Here is a 23,501-nt window from a genome sequence, read left to right as displayed (position 1 = left end):
TTTTCTAACGGCAGCATGTAAAGAGTAAACAGAATTGGACCAAGTACTGATCCCTGAGGCACACCATAGGTTACTTTAGAACAAGGTGAGGAGCTCTGGTTTACATTAACAAACTAGTATCAATCCATTAAATATGATTTAAAGCGGCTGAGGGCAGTGCATCCGACACCGCCATCACATTCTAACCTCTGCAGTAGAATGTTGTGGTCGATGGTGTCAAACGCTGCACTGAGGTCCAACAGAACCTGGATTTAGACCAGTCCATCGTCAACAGCTAATAACTAATCATTTGTGACTTAGTGCAGTTTCAGAGCTGTGGTGGGCTCTGAACCCTGACTGGAAATGTGGCTGAGCTATAAACAAAAACAAACAACAAAATGATAAAACCTAAACTATCGCGCCTGTTACAAAGGTCACACACATTTGAACATTTCTCTGACAAGTGCCACGAACTGATGCACTTGTCTCTCGTGATGCTGCAAAGAGAGAACCATGATTACGTAACATGCCCGACGTCCCGCCTGTTTTGTGCTCTTTATAACCGGATCCGCTGCGCTCTGCGCGTCTCCTGCAGACGAGCCGCCAGCAGCCGCATCACAGGTACGACACAGTCATGACTCTATTGTGACTCTTTATCAGGCTTCATAACGGGGCTGTGCAGCGGCGTTTCACTGCAAGATGCAAGAGTCCTACATCTGACAGAGACGCAAAAAATGAACAGGGGGGTTTGCGTTTTCACATGTCGACATATTTGGTTGGTTTTAAAGGGTTTTAAAGGGTTTTAAAAGTGTGAGGTAGCTCTACTGCGCCATCACGTCAAGTGTTCCATGAGCTCAAGAAGGATGAAGTCTAGTGCGCACCGCTGTGCTCCCTGCGCAGAGGATCCTGTGGGACTCATGTTACACTGGGCTCTGGTGACCACACCTGACATTACCTGGCTCCGGGACCTGGCTACACACTAAACACGCAGTATTTCTATATATTGTGTTATTATGTTTGGGGGTGACCATGGTAACGTGCACGTGCACATGGCTGCAGAACGACAAATACTGTACAATACACACACACACACACACACACACACACAAAATGGCAGATTTTGTTTGTTAAAGTTAAACAATGTCATTTGTCAGTAGTGGTGCATACTTGAGGATTTGTCATATATTTCGCACACTGTTTCAGATCAAACCAATATTAATGTTTCACAAAGACAAAACAACATAAAATGCAGTTATAAAGTTTTTAATTATTATAATTATAAGGGGTTAGAGAGGAATGGATTTAGCTGGATGATTAAGCTCAGTTTTTAGAGACCACCAGGTGAAAGAGCTTGCCAACTACACTGCTGCATCAGACGCTGTGGTTTGACACTCCAAAACAACTGGAAAAAAGTGGCCCAAAATAACTTAACAGATGACAGAAGCCAGTTATCACAATCATTTGGTGTCAGTAGTTGTGTGATATTAAAATTGGTTTGATAATCAGAAAGATTTTAGTGCAATAAAATAAATACACAAAAACAAGGGTCCAAATACTTCTTCTTGCAACTGTTTGCCCATTAGACTTTTATTGGAACTTTCAGATAAAGAGCAATGATTTAACATTATAGGGCCGTTGTGTCAAATACTGAATTGTATTACAATAACAGTTACCTCAAAAAATAACCTCGAACTTATCTGCATTTTTTTTAAGTCTCCAAGGAGATAAATGTAAGTACCGGCAATTCTCATTTTGTGTCCTAATATATGATTTATTAATCCGCAGATCAAGACAGTCTTCAGCCACCATGGGAAAGGAGAAGCTCCACATCAACATTGTCGTGATTGGCCATGTGGACTCTGGAAAGTCCACCACCACAGGACACCTTATATACAAATGTGGAGGCATTGATAAGAGAACAATTGAAAAATTTGAAAAGGAAGCCGCAGAAGTAAGTAGGTATTGCCCTAATATAAACCATACCAAAATAACCCAAATGATTAAATCTCACGTTTACTTCTCAGATGGGAAAGGGTTCATTCAAGTATGCCTGGGTTCTGGACAAGCTGAAAACAGAAAGGGAGCGTGGCATCACAATCGACATCTCACTGTGGAAATTTGAAACCAGCAAATACTACGTTACCATTATTGATGCCCCTGGACACAGGGACTTTATCAAGAATATGATCACTGGCACATCCCAGGTAATCTTGGCTTTCAATTAGTGAGGTTAAAAGTGAGGAAATGTCCAATTAACCAATGGCTTTTTTTGCACATGTAGGCAGATTGTGCAGTGTTGATCGTGGCAGCAGGTGTGGGAGAGTTTGAAGCAGGAATCTCCAAGAACGGACAGACTCGAGAGCATGCGCTTTTGGCCTATACTCTGGGTGTGAAGCAGCTCATTGTGGGTGTTAACAAAATGGACTCCACTGAACCGAACTACAGCCAGAAACGCTATGAAGAAATAGTGAAGGAAGTGAGCACCTACATCAAAAAGATTGGCTTTAATCCAGACACTGTTGCTTTTGTTCCCATTTCGGGCTGGAATGGAGACAATATGCTGGAACCCAGCCCCAATGTAAGTAAGCACAGGGGAAATGCAAATACTTTGACGCAAAACAACATCAATTTGACTACTACTTTGACTGTCCTTAAACTAGGCTGTGCAACATGACACTTTACTTCATTTATTGTGCAGTATTCAATGTCTGAAGTCAATAGATGAGTGAATTTCATACTAAAATGTACTAAGTGTATAGAAAGATCATCTTATAACTATTAGGTTTGAGAAGTTAAGATAAGATAAGATATTCTTTTATTGTCCACACATGGGGCAATTTCATAAGATAACTTATAGGAAGTTTAAAAAACACTCTTAATAGAAGAACTCTTATAAACAAAACTCTTTGAAACAAAAACTCCTACAGACAAAACCTCTCATTGCCTAATAAGGAATGGAGGAGAAAAATAAATAAAGATAAAATAAAAAATAAATAAAAACAGCTAGCGTAAGACAAGATAAATACTAATAATAATGGTAAAATAAACACTTAAGCACTCTGACTGGAAAGTTAAACATCCTTTATTACAGAAGGGACATCCCTTTAAACATATTTGATGACCCAGTGTAGCGCTCCACTACTATCAATGAATGTATTGTGCATGTTTTAGATGACATGGTTTAAAGGCTGGAAGATCAATAGGAAAGAAAGCAGTACATCTGGGACCACACTTTTGGAGGCTTTGGATGCCATTCAGCCCCCAACACGTCCAACAAACAAACCCTTACGTCTTCCTTTGCAAGATGTCTACAAAATAGGAGGTGCAGTATTCTACTTTAACAGCTCTTAGACGTTAGGAGCAATTAGCTTGTTACAATTGATGTATATTGCTACAGGTATTGGAACTGTGCCGGTGGGCCGCGTGGAGACAGGCATCTTAAAGCCCGGGATGGTGGTGACCTTTGCCCCAGTCAATATAACCACGGAGGTCAAATCCGTGGAGATGCACCATGAGGCGATGCCTGAAGCACTTCCTGGAGACAATGTTGGATTCAATGTCAAGAACGTGTCAGTGAAAGACATTCGGCGTGGCAACGTGGCCGGGGATAGTAGGAATGACCCACCCCAGGAAGCGGCCAACTTTACTGCCCAGGTACAAATAATTAAACTATTCTAATTAAAGCAAGTTTAAATAGATATGGAATGAATTGTCTGTACTTGATGTATCGTCAGCCTTTGTAATTGTAGCCTGTATACTCTGCAGGTGATCATTCTGAATCACCCTGGTCAGATCAGTGCTGGTTATGCTCCAGTGCTGGACTGCCACACTGCACACATTGCCTGCAAGTTCGCGGAGCTAAAAGAAAAGATTGATCGTCGTTCTGGAAAGAAGTTGGAAGACAATCCGAAATCTCTCAAGTGTGGAGACGCGGCCATTGTGGATATGATTCCTGGGAAACCCATGTGTGTTGAGAGCTTCTCTGAGTACCCTCCACTCGGTGAGTGCTGTGAAAATGTGTCGAGAATCTATTATTACTCAACTTTCAAACCTGATTATATTGGCAATTATAAGACAATGTAAAGTATATTGTGTATTCTGTTTCCAACTGGGCAGTGGGCCATGTTTGATTTAAATTCAATTTTTTATTTATATTTGCACTTTTATCAGAATTGTAAGAATGTTATTACGTCTTCTCCGCTTGAAGGTCGCTTTGCTGTGCGTGACATGCGTCAGACTGTAGCAGTTGGTGTGATCAAAGGAGTGGAGAAGAAGATTTCCACCACTGGTAAAGTCACCAAGTCTGCCCAGAAGGCCCAGAAGAACAAATGAATGTTGTGCTTGTCTGCCGGCCTAAAGGCCTCCCGAGGAAGGACAGCCCCGCTCCTACATCAACAACTGGTCATTTCAACCCAGTAAACAAGGACTGGCTTACAACAATGCATCGAAAAAGCATCTGAAAGAAAAAACAAACAAGACTACTGGTACTGGACTATTGCAATGTTTAAAAATATACCATTCAATGTAACACCAGTGCTGAAGAAAGTGTCTTGATTCATGGCAATACCTTACCGTGCAACCTCTTTAGGCATTACTCTTTATTTAAAGGTTGAATGGACGATTTTTTTGGCATAAATCTGAGTCTTATTTCCTCGTGGCGTGGACTGCCGATTAGTCCTGCCACGTATCAATCATAAAACACACCTCACCTGCAGCCGCGTGTGGATCGTCCCACATTTCCGCGTGTCTAAGCGCATTGATCTATCATAATATAGTTCCCTCAGTGTACGGGGCAAACTGAAGACGGAGAAAGACAGTCCGAGCTGATTCAGAAGTGGACGAGACGTGCGATGCGCTCCATCGCGCTAATAAACAAACGCACGTGTGTGTTGTATCAGTCCGCACGGGGGAGTGCGCATGCGCACTTCCGCTTGCATTCTCAAATCGCCGAAAAATCGTCCATTGCACCTTTAATGGGTGTGGTACCAGGGCCGGCCCAGCCTATAAGCGAACTAAGCAGCCGCGTAGGGCCCCGAGGCGTTAATAGGGCCCCCAATCTGGCAACCCGTCTTATGCGAAGTGCAAGCGCAGCGTGCGCCACTAGTGTAGTAGCGCTGCTGGCGCGGCAGCGCACACAGCGGTAACATATAACCGCACAAACCGCATTTATTTGTAATGACAATCTGGCAACCAAGACACCAAACCTGCCCTGATTGGGCAACTTCATTGTGCGCGAGGAGCTCGAGAGCAAAACATAAACACAACACAACGTGGTCCTCATGTCCAGAAGAATATATCTCCTGGTGCCGAAAAACGAAAGAAGAAACTTCTTGACGATGTAAAGAAACTGCAAACTCAACAACACTCTCCAGGAATTGAACTTCTCTTACAAAGAGACGGTTAATGCTGCTGTTTGAAACAACACGATTCTGTCACGTTAGTTCGCTCAGGCTGGAGGCGACGAGAGCTCTGCACCGCGCATAATATGTGTGAATGAAAGAAAATGAGCTTAACATTTACACCAGCCCCGTAGTGTCAGCTGCAGGTGAGGCCGGTGAGGGGCGTCTATGCCCCGGGTCACTAAGAGGCGGAGATCCGGTTCAGACGAGCGCCGTCTCGCCCAGAACCTCTGATGTGAGACTTTGGAGTGAACAGTGTGCGGCCCCTGTCCCGGGCCCCTGTGCAGCCTCAGTTAGAGATGAGCGGTTTGAGTTTGCGTCCCTCTCTCTCACATCACCATGTGTGAGATCAATCGTGACTCGTGATGTCTGTTTTACTTTGACTTCTTAAAGTTCAATAAGAGGAACGTAAAGGTGCAGGAGTCCAGTGTGTGATGTTCTGATCAGAACAAACATTTATATTGTAATTCACTTTTAATAGAGCAATAAAACGTTTCAATTTATTTAAAAAGCATCATTAGACTATTTGTTATAAATTATAATAAATTGATAGTGAAAAATAACCAGACATATTATGATTACGTCTGTTATAGAATAATACTATATATTTTTATACAAAAGTGGCAAAGTTGCAGAAACGCAGTCTCTTCACTATAGCTAGGTTTGGACCTTCACTTCTAGTTCTGTTCATTCTCTGGGAATAACATGTTTGCACTGTTTTATCAGTGTTAATTGTTAATCAAGCAATGCTTATGCCATTTGTTTAATTTAATATAACTTGTTTTGTCACTTTGGCAAGAAGGAACAGTTGGGAGCTGTAAAAGATAAATTTGTAAGGATAACTATTACTTTTACATTTTCAGTTAAAATGAATCAATTTGACCATAATTATTTTTCATAGCCAATATTGTATTGAGTAATTAAGTACACTAATGTATTAATAACTGGCTTTAGTCATTTTCTCCTGGCACAGTTTCATCACATCATCATTTTATAGCATTATAACCTCAACATTTTACTCTTACTTTAGCCGGCTGGACCACATTAAAATGCACCAGAAGACCCAAAAAAGGTCTGAAAATTTCTAGGGGAGAGCCCCCAGACCCCCCTGTTCATTAGTTTAAACTAATGTGCTAATGTGGCTGTCGACCCTTAACGCCCACAAACACACCCAAAAACATATCTGGGACGTATTATTTGTACAGGGAGTAGAGGTGATGTCAGCGGAATACCAAGTTGCATTGTGGGATTTAAGTTATCAATATTTGAGCTTGTGAGGTGTTGAGAATAAACTAACTGGCAAACAGATGCCCTGGAGTTTTGGTGAACTTTGTTTGCGTTGAAGAAAGTTCCCATATGTGAATTGTTTACTGACAATGACAATAAAACTGATTCTGATGACGTGGTGAGGGGCCCCCAAAAATGTTTTCGCTTAGGGCCCCCTGAAGGCTTGGGCCGGCCCTGTGTGGTACTGCAATGGACAGTAGGACATAATAATGAACACTAGTTCAACACTGAAAATGTTCCCTTTCACTGGAAGTCGCTTAGGTCTGTAGGCTATACTGCCACACTCATTTTGTACTTTCACTTTTACTGAATAGAATACATGCTTCTGTACCTTACTATTTAATGGCAAGAGCCACATGCCATTAAACATTTAACAAAACACGTCGTTCTTTCAATACAAAAAACATTTAAGGTAGGTACTACATTGTGTTTTAATTTTAGTTTTTTGTGTGTCTTAACATCGTAAAGCACTTTGAATTGCGCTTTGTATGAATTGTGCTTTATAAATAAATTTGATTTGATTTAGGTAAGGTAGACTTATTGTCCCCCGTGGGAAACGTTCTCCTTTGTCCTTCCATGCTGCTGGGGCCCCATCTCCAGATCTCTGTGCTGGGGTTGGTCAGGATCACTTTCACTGGAGGATTTTACCTTTTGTGCATGTTTTACATAACAGCTCAGCCTCTGCCCATAAGGTGGAGCCACGTCACATACAGTTACGAACTGGCTAACAGGCGTGTCATTTACAGGAAACTGAAAGAATACTTGTTCATCCATCCATCCATCCATTTTCTATCGCTTGTTCCCTTTCGGGGTCACGGGTGACTGGAGCCTATCCCAGTGACTTCGGGCCTTAGGCGGGGTACATGTTCATGGATTTATACAAAACAAAACGAATCGGGGATACTGAACAGTACGATTATAATAACCTAATCATTGTACATCATGCCAGGAAGAGGGAGGCCACGCGCAGCAAAAAGTCCAGAGGCAAAGCGTACAGTAACTTCACCTCCCACGTGTACTCCTCCGGGGACGCGGGAGAAGACTCGCGCGTCTCCGCGGACGCCGTGGGAGAAGACTCGCGCGTCTCCGGCAGGAAAAAAGCAGAATGAAGAACAAGCAGTAAAGAAAAGAGAAACATTAACAGAGGATGATGTTTCAGAAGACGAGGAAAAGACTCCGGGAAACGCAAAGGGATCTCAGAGTGAAGCCTCCTCTCCAGACAAGAACCAAGAGAAAAGCACAGCAAAGGTAACGCCTCATGACAACTTTACAGCAAAGGGTGCTAGACCAAAAACACGTGGTGTCCAAGACAAACCGACAGTAGAAAAGAACATAAACTTCAATCAATTCAATGGAAAAAAAGACAAAAAAGTGAAAGAATGTATTGCGTATGCTGAGCCCGCATTGAAAGTGATGACTCCAGAGAAGAGGATGAAGCAACTTTCCCTTGAGGACAGTGACGCTGATGGTGCTAAAAAGAAGGAAGCAAAGCCCATACTTTACTCTACTCTGGACAAACTTAAGATTAAGATGAATGAGAAATCAAGAGCAGCAAGAGAAATTAACAAAATAGAGAAGGTCATTTTGAACCATTTAAGAAGTACACCTTGTTTTAGGGAAGTAGAAGCACCACTTCACACTGGCAGCTACTATGAACATTTGAAGGTAAGAAAGACAGATTTTAGATTTTTTCCTCCTCTGTTCATTTTAATTATGTTTTTTATTTGTGTTACTGCAGATTTCCAACCCAGATGAGTTTGATATAATGTTTCCCATTCCTGTTCCACGAGTAGACATAGAACCCTTTTCCGAGGATGGGGCATTTTATGTTGCATCATTAAAGCGTGGGCCTAGCCCATTACGAGAGTTTCAGCGAGAAGGAAAATATTTACCTGCGAGTAAAATACTGCAGGAGTTTAGAAAAGAAGTGATTGTGAGCATCCACAAACTTCCAGGTAAATGCGATAACACATTTCAACTGGGAGTACTCAGTCAAGTATTTTAATGCAACATTGTGTTTCAGGTGTGAAACAAGATGATAAGAAGCAAGGATGTCCTGCTGTGACATTAGCTATAGAAGTTGATTCACTTGTAATTTCACTTGACATAGTATTGTGCCTTGCTGTTAAGTCAACATGGCCAGATTTCACCACGGATGGCTTGAAAATAGAGGGCTGGCTGGGGAGAAAAGTAAAGAGTGCACACAAATGGAAGCCATACTATCTTGTTGCAAAATACCAGGGCAAGGGTACAGCTGAAAACAATGGCATTCTTGCCAAGGGTACGTAAAGTGATTCACTTTTAAAAAACATTAAACAGTCCACTGTTCTGAATTTGGAGGCACACACTTTTACAGTCAAATGTATTTGTATATGCAGATTGTTGGCGTATCTCATTTTCTCATGTTGAAAAAGACATCATAACAAATCATGGATCGGAAAAGACATGTTGTGAGAAAGATGGTGCTCGTTGCTGCAGGTGACTGTTTACAACACCTTAATTGAATTAGTTATTATATGATTGGCACACACACGTAAATGGTACTTTTCCAACAGGAAGGACTGCTTGAAGCTGCTGAAGCATCTCCTTACCCGCCTGAAGGAACAGGACAAGTCTTTGGACAAGTTCTGCTCATATCATGCTAAAACGACCTTACTGCGCGCCTGCTGCTCCAGGACTAAGGATAGTGAATGGGCTGCTGCTGATCTGACTCAATGCTTTGAGCAACTCCTAAAAGATTTTGAAGGCCACTTGGAAAGCGGGCAGCTCAACAACTTCTTCATCCCTACCCAAAATTTGCTTTCCGATTGCAGTAAAAAAAGCTGCAGAAGCCTAGCACTGCGTCTCAAAAGGGAGCGAGAAGAAGCATTTCCTATCTTTAAATGATAATGTATACCTCATTTCAAAACAAATACATTTTTATCATGCAAAAATTACATTTTTTACTGAATGCAAACCATATAAAACAAACAAAATAAATGTTTTTAGATGCATCATGCACTATACATTTACAAAAGATTTAACATTGAATAAAACTATTTAGTTAAGAAAAAATAAATGAATCAACTTCCAGTGTGTCAGATGTGTAGAATGTAAAAGTAATATTTAGCTATCAAGTAAAAACAAAACGAGAATGTTGTACTTCTACGACACATAATGAACTTTCAGTAAAAGGACAAAGGGGTTCCAATTCCTGTAAAGAGAAAAATACATTACTTTGTGTGTATTCAATATAAATAAAAAGTCAATATTACCATTAGTTAATAGGTTACAAAGAGGAAAAGTATGAGCCTAGGTATAATGTTTTGTGTTCTACTTGCACAGAAAATGAATCAGAATCCAAAGTTTTGCTCCTGATCTCTGCGACTTCTTCCTCCACCGCCTCTCCAGCCTCCCCCTCTTCCTCCTCCACGTGCCTCTCGTGGAAACATCTCCCTCTCTCTCTTATACTTCTCATACCTTTCTGCCATCACCACCAACTCTGTAGGGACCTCCTGCAAATACAACCCATGCTTTGTATATAAAAAAAAGATCCCTCATACATAGTGTTTTATATTAGATTACAATAATCAGCAGCGAGAGAGCACCTGTCCAGCTCGCTCGAGAATGTGAATCAACTCTCGGGCCATCCTCCAGTTGTCTCTGGTCACTAAGGTAACAGCAGTACCCAATCGTCTGGAACAAAATGCAACATTTTGTGTTAGTTTTGCGTATATAGACGCAGTGACATAGGCAGATACTGATGTATACAAAAGACTACGTACCCAGCTCGGCCTGTGCGACCCACACGATGAACATACTCCTCTATGTTCCGAGGGAAGTCATAGTTGAAAACATGAGTGATGTCAGTAACATCCAACCCCCGAGATGCAAGGTCAGTGGCCACGAGGATACGAACTCTGCCTGAAAAACACATTGGATTGTAAAACCGTATTTAAATGTGTGTTCTGTACCAGTGACGTACTTTCTTTAAAATCCTTGAGTGCTTCTTCACGGTCACACTGCTCACGGTCACCATGGAGACTCTGAACTGCAAGACCCTTCAGACACATGTCACTCGCCAGATCATTAGCGCTAAACAAGATCAACACAAACACTTCATTCAACACTTTCAAACCACCGCTCGTCCTGAGCCAGACTAGAGTCTAGTCCCACTGTAGCTCCTGCATCACACTATTGCCTCTACTTTGAAGTTGATCAACTGATTAACCCTCGTTACATCTTTGGGTCTGGGTGATCCTTAAGCATCTGTTAAAGAACACCTTCCCCCCTCCCTCCATAACATTTTTGTGTTCGTTTCATGTTTAAAACATAAATAGTGCAAGAACATGTGAAACCTGCGCATTATCTTTAAGGCTAGCACAAAGGTTAAGCCCTAAAACATTTATAAATTATTTCATAGCAAATGTAGGATATATATATATATATAATTATATCTCTAAACGCTGTTTTTTGCTGTATTTCGTACGTTGTAAATCCCGTGGCTGAGGCCACTTGAAACATATTCTGGGGCATTTCATTCAAATGACACTGGTTTTCATCCGCTGCAATTATCACTATCAGCTCTGTGTAAGGTAGGATCCGAGCTTTGTGCACAGGTTCATTAATACCATGCGACCTCTGGTGTATGAACAAATCCTCAAAAAGGATTTTTTTTTGCTCTCTTCTCTTGTTTCTTAAACTGTTTTGTGAATTCCTTAATTTCTTTGTGATTTTAATGCATTTTTCCTGTTGTGTGAAGCACTTTTGCATTGTGTATGAAATGTGCTCTACAAATAAACTTGCCTTGCCTTTAAGGTTTAATATGGTCAAGCTTTGTTTGACTGATTACACTTAAGTGCACTTATTTACATTAGATGAGGCTTATAGTGGCGAGGTACACTGTACTGTAACATGAGGTCGACTAGTGCATCACTAGTGACCACCCAGTGTCGCAGACAGTGTAAATGTTGTGCTTTGAGACAGCTTACACAATCTTTTTGCCAACAAAAACAAGGACTTTATCATTTGGCTTCATGTTTCTGATAAAATCAAATAGGAAAGCCTTTTTCTCCTCTTCAGTGAGAATCACAATGTTCTGCTCCACAGTGTTGACAGCCTAAGTAAAAAAAACAAAACCGAAACGACAGTAATCATCTTCTAACTTTACCTGTAAATAACTAAGCATGTACTTACTGCTAAGTCCAGTGTGCCTACATAAACCATCATGGGGTTCTTCAGATATGATTTGGCCAGTCGTCGAACTCCAGTGGGCCAAGTGGCACTAAGGATGTAAATATGGTGGATTTAGTTACAACAAACCTAAGACGTCAAGGCAACAAGGCAATACCTCGTCATAACAGTCTGTCGATCCCGTCTGATGTCTAGGATAATTTTCAATATCTGCGGTTCAAAACCCATGTCCAACATTCGGTCGGCTTCATCAAGGACCTTAAAAACAAACCTACTTTTAATTTTGTTCAATGTTGTGCAATCTAACAGAGTTACAAACCAAATAGGTGATGGAGCGTAGATTGATGAGTTCGTTCATCTGTAGATCATTGAGTCGGCCTGGTGTAGCAATCACAATATCCACTCCACATTTGACCAGGTTGATCTGACCCCGTCTGTCTCCTCCTCCATAAATGCAGACACTGCGAGCCACAGAAAGAGAGCTTTATCATCATGTGGAAATAAAACATGTTTAAATGTCTTTATAAAAAAGGTTATGGCTGAAACACTTGAGTAAATAAGAGTAAGTCAATAACAAAAACACATTATTTTATTGCTTCGAAGATTCATTTAATGTAAATATTGAATTAAAACTTAATTCAATATATTATTGAATTTAATGTAAATATTGAATTAAAACAATCTGTGGCGCATATTGAATACATGGCTGGATTCCGCACAGAGCCTGTTGCAACTAAAGTACAATGGAGAAGAAAAGGGTCTGTTTGAAGTGTATCTATAGAGCAGAGTTTTGAACATGGAGGGCTGTGATGATGAAACTGAAAGTCTGTTATGAGGATGGATGACACTAAAGTGAACGGCACACGGAGCTAATGCTGCAAAAGGACTCAACCTCAGTCAAGAATCACCGCAACCGCTGCAAAGTTACAGCACTCAAAACACCACAAGGTAATCACTGACGTCATATAAATGTTTTACAAACCGAGATGTTGCTTATATTAAGTGATCAAACAAAAAATTATGAAATGCTACGGTTCTTTTCTAGCTGTGAAGTTTCTGTGGAAGTCAGACATGGCTTCATGACAAGTACAATATATCAACAAGATAAATGTGGCAGATGCAGTCATACTTTCAAGCAGAAGTTCCTTATTTCCTTGCTTATTACTATGAACTATTTTGTGTAGTCCCTCATTCATCCAGGAGTGTTCCATGAACTATAACTTAAATAAAATATATACTGAATATGGTTTCTACTGCCCATTCCCGTGGAGCCTATCCCAGTGTCTTTGGGCCTTACCCCCTCCCAAAAGAAAAATGTATGCTTTAAAAAATAGTTTGGAGGAATATAAAAGCCCTAATAAAAAGGGTACCTCTTGTAGTCCTTGAATTGGTATTTGCCACATTCTGCCTCAATCTGTAAAGCCAACTCTCTTGTAGGGGTTAAAACCAACATACCCGGACCTCCTCGCTCAGATTTTGGACTATAAAAGAAAAGTTGGATTAAAATGAACCAAAATAAGGAAGTGTTATACTAGTTGTAGATGTAAACTTAATCCACACATACAGAGGCTGTCCATCCATATGAATAAAGCCGGGCAGCAGATATGCCAGTGTTTTTCCTGTTCCTGTCTGTGCAATGGCAATGAGGTCTTCTCCAGACAGCAACACAGGCCATGCTTGACACTGCAAACAAGAGCAGGTATTTTTAAAACACGTAGGCTTTAGTTAAACCTGTAAAGGTCATTCTTTAAAAAGGTCTAAACGGCAATTGTATAACACTAAAACAAAGTTACATTTCATAATATGCATTGAAATGTTTTAACACTGTCACAGTAATCTACATTCTAAGATAGTGTATTTCATAAAAAACAGTCAAAATTCAGCATCCAAGGAAACAAAAGTATAGATGAGTGCTTTTCAGTCAAGGATTTGGTTTCATTTTAAAAGAAACCTTGAACCAGTCTGACAACCTTGCAGTCTATTCTACTGTACTTCAATGTTTACATTAAATCTACTGTATAGTACATATGTGGATAATGCATTATTATATGTAATACATTATGACACAATATTGTTTTTTCTCAACATAAACATCAATTCAACTAAAATTACAAGCCTGACAAAAATCTAGTCTAATGTCGTGTGTAAGAGTCCAGGACACATATGTGGAGTATTAAACACTTGCCACACCTGTATAGGGGTTGGCATAACAAAACCAACACGCTCTATGTTCTCCATAATTTCTGGATAAAACTCAAAAGTCTCCAAGAAAGTACGACAGGGATAAGGAATCTGACGTTTTTCTCCTTCCTCCTTTAGGTCATCTACAAATATATTGTTGTTTTCTTTCCTGTAAAGAGAGAAACAGATTGAATTGTATTTTTAAAAAAGTGTGTGGTCAATGGTTAGCATTAGCAAGTATGGAGTCCTAAATAATAAAGAACTGGCATAATAATTTAATCGCCATGTAGGGATGGGACAAAACAATTCCCACAAGATGAGATGATTTTGGCTTCACATATAAAATATTTTATAATTATTTTATTTATCTTTTTGCTTTTGTCGAGCAAAAGCTTCTCAAGGAGGCGTAAGTTCAAAATAATTTTTGTCAAAGGCAAATTTCAGCACGTTTTCAGTATTGAGAGAGTAAAATCTTGTGGCAGGAAATTTTCCCCCACCATCCTTCTATCTTCTTCCGCTTTATCCGGGGCCGGGTCGCGGGGGCAGCAGTCTGAGCAGGGACTCCCAGACTTCCTTCTCCCCAGACACTTCCTCTAACTCCTCCGGGTGGATCCCGAGGCGTTCCCAGGCCAGCCGAGAGACATAGTATCTACAGCGTGTCCTGGGTCTTCCCCGGGGCCTCTTCCCGGTGGGACATGCCTGAAACACCTCCCGAGGGAGGCGCCCAGGAGGCATCCGGAACAGATGCCCGAGCCACCTCAGCTGGCTCTTCTCGACGTGGAGGAGCAGTGGCTCTACTCTGAGCTCCCCCCCGTGTGGCCGAGCTCCTCACCCTATCTCTAAGGGAGCGCCCAGCCACACGGCGGAGGAAACTCATTTTGACCGCTTGTATCCGCGATCTTGTTCTTTCGGTAATTAAATTTTCTCCCACCCTTTTTCCAAATTAAAATGAGGTTTGTTACAGATAGTTAAAGCAAGTTATTTTTTTAGTTACCTCCATTCACTGACTTCTTCAGCAGTCCGCATGGACACACTTTCGGCCTCTTTGTAAAAGTGTTTTTTTAATGGTGGAAGACCTGTTCATAGAAACATAACAAATGTCAAATATACTTTGAAATTAAATGCTTCAGTAACTTCTTACCCTCCCATTTGAGTTTCTCAAACTTCTCCTTGTTTTCCCTTATGGCGTTCCAGTCAATCTGCGGCCGGACTGGAGCCACTTCTGCAGCTGACAACTGGGAACTTGACCAAAAAGAACCATCTCCTCCTCCACAGTCATTTCCTTCACCGTGAAGAACGCATGTGGCACATATTCGTATAATTTACAATGCCAAATACATACTTTTCTAAACCTTCTGAAAAGCTACCATTACTGTTACCATCTGACACAAGTTCCTCAATCATCTTCTTGGCCTTTTGCTGGGCAGAGGGGGAGCCAAGGAGGGACACTTCACCTTCATACTCTCCTTTATTAATCTACAATGGAGAATAAAGAATGAGCAATACTAGTCAATAAACAATACCGTGTGTACTTGTGTGTTTAACCATTGTCCACTTTGAAAGACTTGCCTTGATTCTTGCACCAGAGATTTCTTCAAGTTCACGGATTTTGCTCCCTCCTCGTCCTTAAAAAAGTTTAACAGAGTTTTTAAAACGTTTTAAAACGATTATATATTTCTATAATCAATGTGTTATTATTGTAAAACTGGCTAACAGGATAGTTTGTCAACGAAACAAATAGGAGAATCCACGTGTTTACATGTTAGCTTCACATTAGCGGTTGAAGCTAACAACATTTTAACTGCACTCCTCTAACGGGCAGAGCACAGGTTTAACGGACTTACCGATGACTCTACCAACCAAAGCAATGTCCACAGTAAAGGTCACGGCGCTGGACTCGGCTCCGTCGCTAAAAGGTCGCCGAAAAGGAGCTCCGTGGTCCCGGCCGCGGCTTGGAGGCCTCTCGCTCCCCCAGCTCCGCTCCCAGGGGCCATCAGACCGTCCGTCACCACGCGGGGTCACAAATCTGCTGGCACTTTTAACACCGAATGAAACGTGTTCTCTGTCCCGTCCTTTGCAGGGCACGTCCCACACCGCGGGAGCAGGTTTATTTGTCTTATAGGTCTTATTTGTGTGACTTTCTACGCCGCGCTCCTCTTCTTCCCAGTCCGACATCGTAACCGCGGCCTCGGCTTGTGCACCTGCGGGCTGAGCGGGGCGATCAAGACTCCATTTCCCAGAATTCACAGTTTTGGGGTCAATCTCATAGTCATGAACAAACTCATAAAAATAGATAAATAAATAGATACTTGTTTTACAGTCTATGGTTGTGTAAGCTACATATATGTTTCCATGCACATCTGATTTCTTGAGTTATCAGGTTATTGTAACGATCCTTAGTGGAACGATCAGTCGTTTTGATTTCGGATTTTTTTTGGAGTTTGAAGATTATTAAAATAAAAAGTAAAGAACATCAGCTTTCTTTCTGATCATGGTCCCTCACTCCCTCAAATCAGATTGCATCACAATCTGGTTTCTCTCCGATAATTTAGACCTTTGCAGGTTTTTGACAAGGCTAATTATGCAAAAATAATAAATAGGGCAAACTGTGTAGTAAATTTTCTTTTTTACACTGGAGGCCTACTTTGTCAGAATCTAATTATTGGATAATCTGATTGATCTAGTTTTTGTTTTTTGGTCATGTAAATGTATCTATTAGGTCCAGAGGTCAAAAGTCATGTGAAAATAAATACAAAAATCATCAGATTCTGAAGTTGTTCTTTATTAAAAGGTATTTTTTTAAACCATTTTACATTTGTCATTCAAAACATAACGTGCATTTTAATAACTTAGTAGGAACTTGAAATAAAAATGTACATTAAAACCATTGAGTGGTAAAGCCATTGAAGTCCAAGCAGCAAGCATGACCACTTATTTGACCACACGTGTATGACCTGCTGTTCAAGCTACCCTGGAACCTTGTCAATTAAAAAGGACCTACATTTTGAAAAAAATAGAAAGTTTTGAATCAACAGTTTTTCTTTCTATTTGTTTTGGCCTGGACTACAAGTCATAGGCTGTAGAAGCCTGTTTTTCACATTTTCAGGATCAGCCGTAGATCTGTTTTCAGAGTAGTTTTAAAGCTTAAGCCTATTGACATTTGGACTAGGCCTACTAATATTTTAATACATTTATATTCAAGTTAATTTAAAATGCCATGCTAAAATTAAGACTGCTGTGACAATAGAACATTGCACAAATGGGGGAAAAGGCAAGACTTTTGAGTAATGCATTGAAATGTTGGGGAAAACAATGCCAAATGTAATACTTTGTACTTAAAGTTTCACATACAAAGTACATTATTGATTTACTGTATACTCACAATAGAGTAGCTGTACCTCTTTAAATGAGATAAATGGTGCCCCCAAAACCCTGTGAAAATTGAAGATTGTCAATAGAAAATCTAAGTTAAAATAAATATGTAATTATTTATGTGGACATAAGGTCATGTTTAATGTTGTTAATTGTATTAAATAAAATAGCATAGGCCCTACATACGATAGGCCTACTTTGGCTCTCAATAATGGTGTTTTTGCAATAGTCCTCTAAGGCAATAACTCACATTGAGATACAGCATACAAACTTGAGTCTCAACTGGAGGGACAGGAAACAAGTTGGGCATTGAAATAATGTTCAGCACAATAAACATGTTTTTTTTTAATAGCATGAAATAGTGAAACAAATCTGGAAGTGCATGACCTATGCTTTTGAATACTAAAACATGGATGCTAAAAATAGATCCAAAGAAGTTTATTGTGAGAAATGTATCATCAAGCCAAACCACAGCCAATAACTTGACTATATATATATATATATATATATATATATATATATATATATATATTATAGTTTTGAATATGTCATAATATATATATATATATATATATATATATATATATATATATATATATATATATATATATATATATATATATATATATATATATATATATATATATATAAAATTGGATCAATGGTGCGTGCCTTCAATAACACTTTTGGACTGTCACCACCTACAACAATGGGCCCCCAGCTGCCTGCAGACACTGTTCTTCCATATGTTTATGACATGCTTAATGCACTCCAGTTATGCAACAGAGTGACTCTAAAGGACAGCACATTAACCCAGGCACTTGATTTTACATGTTCAATGACTGAGCATGGGTTAAAATGAGTAAATCATGTGCTTTGAGGTTGTTCTAATTGTAGTACAGACTCATTTGTATTTTTATTCGTGTAAATGTTTGTCTCATAGATATTTAGCTTACTAGATATGATTTATGTTTGGGTAATGTCAAATTCTGTAAAAGTTGCTCAATATAAATAAAACACTGTATTAAAATGGATTGTTTATGAAATAAGTTATATACAGGTATTAAAGCTAATACAAAATATAAAACATCAGATGCTGAATGTAACTGTTTGTTGTTGATGTTATTTGTTATATCATACCAAGGATTGAATGCTATGCCTTGTCTGACTGACTGAGAAAATCTGATGTTTCCTCCCTGCTGTGAGGAGTTTCTTCCTCCACACTCTGCTCTGAGCGGCTGCCCTCCCGTCCTGGAGCCAGGAAGTTGAAATGTCCTTCACTTGGACCCAGCTTACATTCACTGATAAACCGGTCAGTGTCGTCCCAGTTGCTCTCTCCAGGACCCTGCTCACTGCTGCTGCTGCTGCTGCTGTTGTCATGTCTGGAGGACAGGCCACAGTCCCTCTGCGCCAGGCTGAGGTTGTGCACAGACAGAGATTTCCCCAGACCACTTCTCCAGTTTGACTCTCTCCGGTCTGGGCTTGAGGACAGTAGCAGCAAAGGGTTGATTTCCAAACTCATGTGCCTCCTCCAGCCACTTTCACCCTTCGACACTGGCTTACGTCGCAGCTCAACCCGTTCTTGGGATGGCTCACTATCCTCTTGATCCTCATCCAAACTAGATCTAATTATCACAGAAGGTCCCAAGTGCCCTTCTTCTTCCTCTAAATCATCTGGGACAGAGTCCGAAGGGCACTGCAGGTGAGAGGGGTGCAGCACCGGGGGCAGCTGGAGGGTGAAGGGTCCAGAGGAGGGGGGCAGAGGCGGCAGGTCAGGGAAGTGGGATCTCTTTGAGGAGACAATGGGCGTTAACAGTGTGGGATAGGGGCTTTCAGGGGGCAGTAGTGGAGATGGAGACAGGGAGGCAGTAGACGGAGGATACGAAGGAGGGGCAGAGTCTGGTGGGACATCATCATCAGCCGGTGCTAAAATCAGTCTCAGGCCCCTGGGATTAGATCCATGGGAGCGCCGGACACCATCATATCCCTCTCTTCCGCCCCCACCCAGGTCACGCCCATGTGGGGAGGAGCGGTAGTCTGAGTTGTGGTTCTGATTGTTGTCCAGCTCAAACAGGGGCAAGGATGAGAGAGCTGAGGGGCCTTTTTGTAGGACTTGGCGATAAACATCCAACAGAGAATCCAACTTTGACTCGATTGAGCTGACCTGGAAATAGCATAACATATTAGTTTTAGTAGACATGCTGCTTTTCTGTAAACATTAATTCTTCTTCTTCATCTGGACAGACCTGTCTTTCCACTTTACAGACTCGTCCAAGCATGCTCATTCCCTCCATTGAGTCCCCATCTTGGTGTAGTTTTTCTCTTAGTTTCTTTTCTGCAGAAATGTGGCCTTTTCCCAAGATTTGGTCCACCCTAGATACACATATGAACAGTTGTTTTTTTAAGCGCACACTGACCACTTATCAGACAATAGAAATTAATTCAAGAGTGTTCCAAGCCAAGCCAAAAAAAAACCTCACAGAAAAATGCAAAAAAATACCTGACTCAATTGCCGTCTTCCGTGATGTGTCTTGTCAGCTGATTTACGTTTTGGTGCAGTCCGACTACTTCAGGACACATTATGGACTGGGATGGGGCTAACATCATTGGGACCGAGGACAACAAACATCAATGCAACGCCCTTAACCACTGCACCAGCGCCTTTTTTACTCTTTCTCATGTGGGATACTGTTTGAAAGCAGTCGGACTGCAGATAGCGCTGTCGTCCTGCCTCTATATCCATAGTAGGAAGACAGTGGCATAACATGAGTAGATCAGCTGACAAGACACTCACAGCAACAGCTGAAACTGTCAGGAATGAAAGACCAAACAATGCTATGTATTTGGTCAAACATGCAAATGTAAAACACATACTGTATACATTTTAAATACACAAAAAAAACAGTTAGAAAAAATCATTCATATGCTTGTTGACAGAAATCAAAACCATTTTAAATAACAAATAAATAAAATAAAAATTTTCAGGGTCGAAAAATCTTAATTTGGTCAAAATATTGTGCAAGTGTTTTTTCTCTCTAAGCTAATGCTAACATACAATAAATGTAATCAATCATGCAAAAGAAAAAACTGAAATAACCTATTTACAAAAATACTTGACTTTGCATTCAATGTATTTGTATCAAGTTTGACTGTTTTATATTTAAATTAATATATTTTAGCCTTTAGCTTTGTGACGAAAAATACTTATAAACACGTAGTTTTCCTTCAATGACATATTTACTTGGTCTTAAGCATGTTAAGTTATGCCAGTGATTATCCATATGTAACTTGCTCTCTGTTGTGACATATTTTTTAGTTTGATTTATTTGAGCAAGACTCGGCTAATTCCCACAGAGAATGAAAGGAATTAAAATGAAAATCCGCACTTTTACGCCTATCGTGAAAAGGGCCTATTGACAACTATTCATGGGTTTTAGTCACATGACTTATTTGTTGTCACTACCATTTTGAAGACATCACTGCATACTGTTGTCTATTTCTGCTGTTAGAAAGTCATGAAGAGCAATTGTAAATGAAAAAGATTGATTATCCAAGATGACAGAAGTGATGGGATTTGATCCTAATCCATAGCAGTCATTGACAACACTTAAATGCAGCGGCAACTTACCACAACTAACTTTTGGGTATATTTACATCCAAGCTAGTTCCAGTTGGCATACAAGTGCAGTGATGTCAGTGATGCTAGTCTTCACTGGCATCACTGGCAGTGAAGACTGGCCCTGACCCCCCCCCCGAGGAGTTGGAGAAAGTGTCTGGGAAGCTGGAAGTCTGGGAGTCCCTGCTTAGACTGCTGCCCCCGCGACCCAGCCCTGGATATATGGACTATACTAAAGGCTAACATACATTAACTTAAATATAAAACATACAAACTAGATAAAAGCACATAGAATGCAAAGTTGGGTGTTTTTGTAAGCAGGTTAGTTTAGTTTGTTGTGTTATTTTAACTTTTAACATTATTTGTATGTTTATTTGTATGTTGCACCTAATTACCAAAACATTACCTAATTACCTATGTTTGCGAATTCTGTTCATTGACAATGGCAATAAACCTTTTCTGATTCTGATTCTATTTATTACATTTACAGTTCCTTATAAGGTATGTAAAGGTCTCAACATTCTGCCTGTGATATCCATCTGTAATTCGCTCTGTGTTAATTAATTATTGATTTATTTCAGCTAAATTTGGTTAATTTCCCATAAAGAATGAAAGGAGCAGGACTAGCCGGTCGGTTTTGTGAAAAGGGCCTATTGTTAATTTCATCCCATCATGCTTCATCACATTTTAATATTAATCATCCACATTATTATTACAATGCAAATATATTCTTTCTCAAATATAGTTAAATCAAAGTAACCCTGAGCGATTTCTCCTGTTGTTGCTGTAATAATTGTGTAGTGCAGGAGCAGACATGTTCTTGGGACGGCTACTGAGGCCGGGGTGTGCCGTGCTGGAGACAGGAAAGAGACCAAATCAGACAAGCTGAAGCTGCAAAAGCACACACACGCACACGCACGCACGCACACACACACACACACACACACACACACGCGCACACACACACACACATACACACACACACACACACACACAAACGCACGCACAAACACGCACACACACGCACACGCACACACACACACAAACGCACAAACACGCACGCACACGCGCACACACACACACACACACACACACCCCGCAAGGACAATGGACTGACAGACAGATTCACAAATAAGAGTTATTCGGAGCTCACACAGTTAGTGAAATGCTTGGCTACTCAATCAAATAGACACAACAGTATTTAATTTATTAACTAGCCTGCGGTTTGTCGGTACAAAAAAGGGAACAATCAAAAACACCTAATTAATGTGTTAAATTAGTAAATCTATACCATATCAATTTGTGTATACGGTGAGTACAACTACACTCGACACCAGATCAAACATGTATAGATTAGTAAGGATTGTGAACAGGGTAAAGCAATTAGTGGACAGGCAGTGGTGGTTAAGTCTGACCCTGCTGCTGCGTGCTTCCTCCGGGCTTGGCTGTAATATAAATGCATAGAGGTAGAGGAAAAGTTCCTACGACTGCAGGGTCGCGGAGGAGGACCAACAACAGTGTCTAATCTGAGAAAGAGAGGACACGTGATGGACAAGTACAGTAGGATCATCATGAGAGTCGATGAGACAGAAGGAAGGAATTTAGCATCAAGTAAAGTGAAAGTGATCCTTGCATTATAACTGACACTTTTTAAGGTGTACCCTGACCTTGTCTGAAGGCTCTTGATGCGACAGAGCATGTCCAAATGCCCTGCAGAGTATTGCTCTATGACGTCCTTCACATCATACGGGCGCAGAGTTTCCTTAAACTTCTTCTTTGCAACGTGAAACTTCATAATCCTGTGTGGAGAGAAAGTGGTGCATATTAGTATCATTCCAAGAGTATAAAGAAGTGCCAATGTAAAATGTGTGATTACTGTAAGTGACCAGTAGATGGAGGCATAAAACTACACAGATTTCAACGGACTGTATTTTTTTTTTTAAACCCTCGTTTGACACTCTCTTTTGAACATTGAATTGAGACATTTTCTCAGATATCATTATGGTCATATTATTAAACCAAAGCAGTCATGCTCTTAAACAACTTATTTGCTATTGAAAGTCTAAGCTGGGTGAAAAATATTGTTACATGAAAGATGATACGTGTATGTAGTTCTTTTCGGCTCCACACCACATTCATATTTTCCTCAGTTGCCTGATTTTTCTCACTGTCTAAATGGCAACAATAATGACAGATGAGCCACTGTAATAACAGTCCTGGCATGGGAGGGGGTGCCCCTCTTCAACTTGACACCCTGGGAAAGATGCAGTCTGGGATAGCACAGGAATACGCCTGCTGGGTGGGCACAATATCGAGCAGCCGAGGTATGAACAGAGCTAGAGTTAAAACATTGCTTGTCTTACAAAATGGCAATACAATTCAAACAAAAAAATAATTCAGATGTCTGGCTCTTCAAAGTTGTCCAGAATATATTATACTATCAATAGTTGTTACATTTTTATGGATGGTCATTTATTCTCTGTAGCGTCGAACCT

At 40.5% G+C, this 23,501-nt stretch overlaps 4 protein-coding genes across 8 annotated transcripts in view; 2 read left to right on the top strand and 2 right to left on the bottom strand.

Moving 5' to 3' along the window:
- Positions 1-1,764: 1,764 nt before the first annotated feature.
- On the top strand, positions 1,765-4,550 carry LOC140350966 (elongation factor 1-alpha 1-like). Its single transcript, XM_072436578.1, has 7 exons — positions 1,765-1,930; positions 2,004-2,183; positions 2,261-2,557; positions 3,151-3,301; positions 3,377-3,633; positions 3,745-3,979; positions 4,187-4,550. The coding sequence occupies exons 1-7, from the start codon at positions 1,787-1,789 to the stop codon at positions 4,309-4,311; spliced, it is 1,389 nt and encodes a 462-aa protein (XP_072292679.1). The 5' UTR covers positions 1,765-1,786; the 3' UTR covers positions 4,312-4,550.
- A 3,057-nt stretch (positions 4,551-7,607) lies between these two features.
- cgasa (cyclic GMP-AMP synthase a) lies at positions 7,608-9,585 on the top strand. The gene is made up of 5 exons (XM_072437355.1): positions 7,608-8,330; positions 8,404-8,620; positions 8,689-8,946; positions 9,044-9,143; positions 9,221-9,585. The coding sequence occupies exons 1-5, from the start codon at positions 7,608-7,610 to the stop codon at positions 9,549-9,551; spliced, it is 1,629 nt and encodes a 542-aa protein (XP_072293456.1). The 3' UTR covers positions 9,552-9,585.
- A 399-nt stretch (positions 9,586-9,984) lies between these two features.
- ddx43 (DEAD (Asp-Glu-Ala-Asp) box polypeptide 43) lies at positions 9,985-16,193 on the bottom strand. Its single transcript, XM_072437353.1, has 16 exons — positions 15,863-16,193; positions 15,588-15,643; positions 15,371-15,494; positions 15,160-15,300; positions 15,013-15,094; positions 14,028-14,187; positions 13,402-13,520; positions 13,208-13,318; positions 12,157-12,298; positions 11,995-12,095; positions 11,841-11,928; positions 11,636-11,763; positions 10,630-10,739; positions 10,430-10,568; positions 10,253-10,340; positions 9,985-10,159 (listed from the first exon to the last, which is right to left on the bottom strand). Exons 1-16 carry the CDS (start codon positions 16,191-16,193, stop codon positions 9,998-10,000), a joined length of 2,082 nt encoding a protein of 693 aa, XP_072293454.1. The 3' UTR covers positions 9,985-9,997.
- A 1,859-nt stretch (positions 16,194-18,052) lies between these two features.
- Positions 18,053-23,501, bottom strand: part of kcnq5a (potassium voltage-gated channel, KQT-like subfamily, member 5a) — a 71,719-nt gene continuing 66,270 nt past the window's right edge. For 2 of the 5 annotated variants that reach the window (XM_072436937.1, XM_072436938.1), the window contains 4 exons: positions 22,674-22,805; positions 22,422-22,532; positions 19,637-19,763; positions 18,053-19,554 (listed from right to left, as the gene is read on the bottom strand). In XM_072436937.1, coding sequence (XP_072293038.1) covers positions 18,544-19,554; positions 19,637-19,763; positions 22,422-22,532; positions 22,674-22,805 — 1,381 coding nt within the window. In that variant the 3' untranslated portion in view covers positions 18,053-18,543. The remainder of the gene's footprint in view (positions 19,555-19,636; positions 19,764-22,421; positions 22,533-22,673; positions 22,806-23,501) is intronic. The other 3 variants (XM_072436940.1, XM_072436942.1, XM_072436939.1) reach the window with 2 other exon arrangements.

This window comes from Eucyclogobius newberryi, unplaced genomic scaffold (assembly GCF_026437365.1).
Source record: "Eucyclogobius newberryi isolate DKJ021-1_F unplaced genomic scaffold, fEucNew1.0.hap1 SCAF_8, whole genome shotgun sequence".
In the NCBI taxonomy this organism is placed as follows: Eukaryota; Metazoa; Chordata; class Actinopteri; order Gobiiformes; family Gobiidae; genus Eucyclogobius; species Eucyclogobius newberryi.
This window is presented reverse-complemented; position numbering and strand designations above follow the sequence as displayed.

What these genes read in the sequence shown, in the direction of transcription:
- LOC140350966 (XM_072436578.1), top strand. Translation starts at nt 1,787, where the DNA reads ATGGGAAAGGAGAAGCTCCACATCAACATTGTCGTGATTGGCCATGTG. An exon ending in TTGAAAAGGAAGCCGCAGAA is followed by an intron (nt 1,931 to 2,003) that starts GTAAGTAGGTAT and finishes TTTACTTCTCAG; the next exon opens with ATGGGAAAGGGTTCATTCAA. An exon ending in AGATGTCTACAAAATAGGAG is followed by an intron (nt 3,302 to 3,376) that starts GTGCAGTATTCT and finishes ATATTGCTACAG; the next exon opens with GTATTGGAACTGTGCCGGTG.
- cgasa (XM_072437355.1), top strand. Translation starts at nt 7,608, where the DNA reads ATGCCAGGAAGAGGGAGGCCACGCGCAGCAAAAAGTCCAGAGGCAAAG. An exon ending in GAGCATCCACAAACTTCCAG is followed by an intron (nt 8,621 to 8,688) that starts GTAAATGCGATA and finishes ATTGTGTTTCAG; the next exon opens with GTGTGAAACAAGATGATAAG. An exon ending in GATGGTGCTCGTTGCTGCAG is followed by an intron (nt 9,144 to 9,220) that starts GTGACTGTTTAC and finishes CTTTTCCAACAG; the next exon opens with GAAGGACTGCTTGAAGCTGC.
- ddx43 (XM_072437353.1), bottom strand. Translation starts at nt 16,193, where the DNA reads ATGTCGGACTGGGAAGAAGAGGAGCGCGGCGTAGAAAGTCACACAAAT. An exon ending in TAGGCACACTGGACTTAGCA is followed by an intron (nt 11,764 to 11,840) that starts GTAAGTACATGC and finishes TTTTTTACTTAG; the next exon opens with GCTGTCAACACTGTGGAGCA. An exon ending in ACTCAAGGATTTTAAAGAAA is followed by an intron (nt 10,569 to 10,629) that starts GTACGTCACTGG and finishes TGTGTTTTTCAG; the next exon opens with GCAGAGTTCGTATCCTCGTG.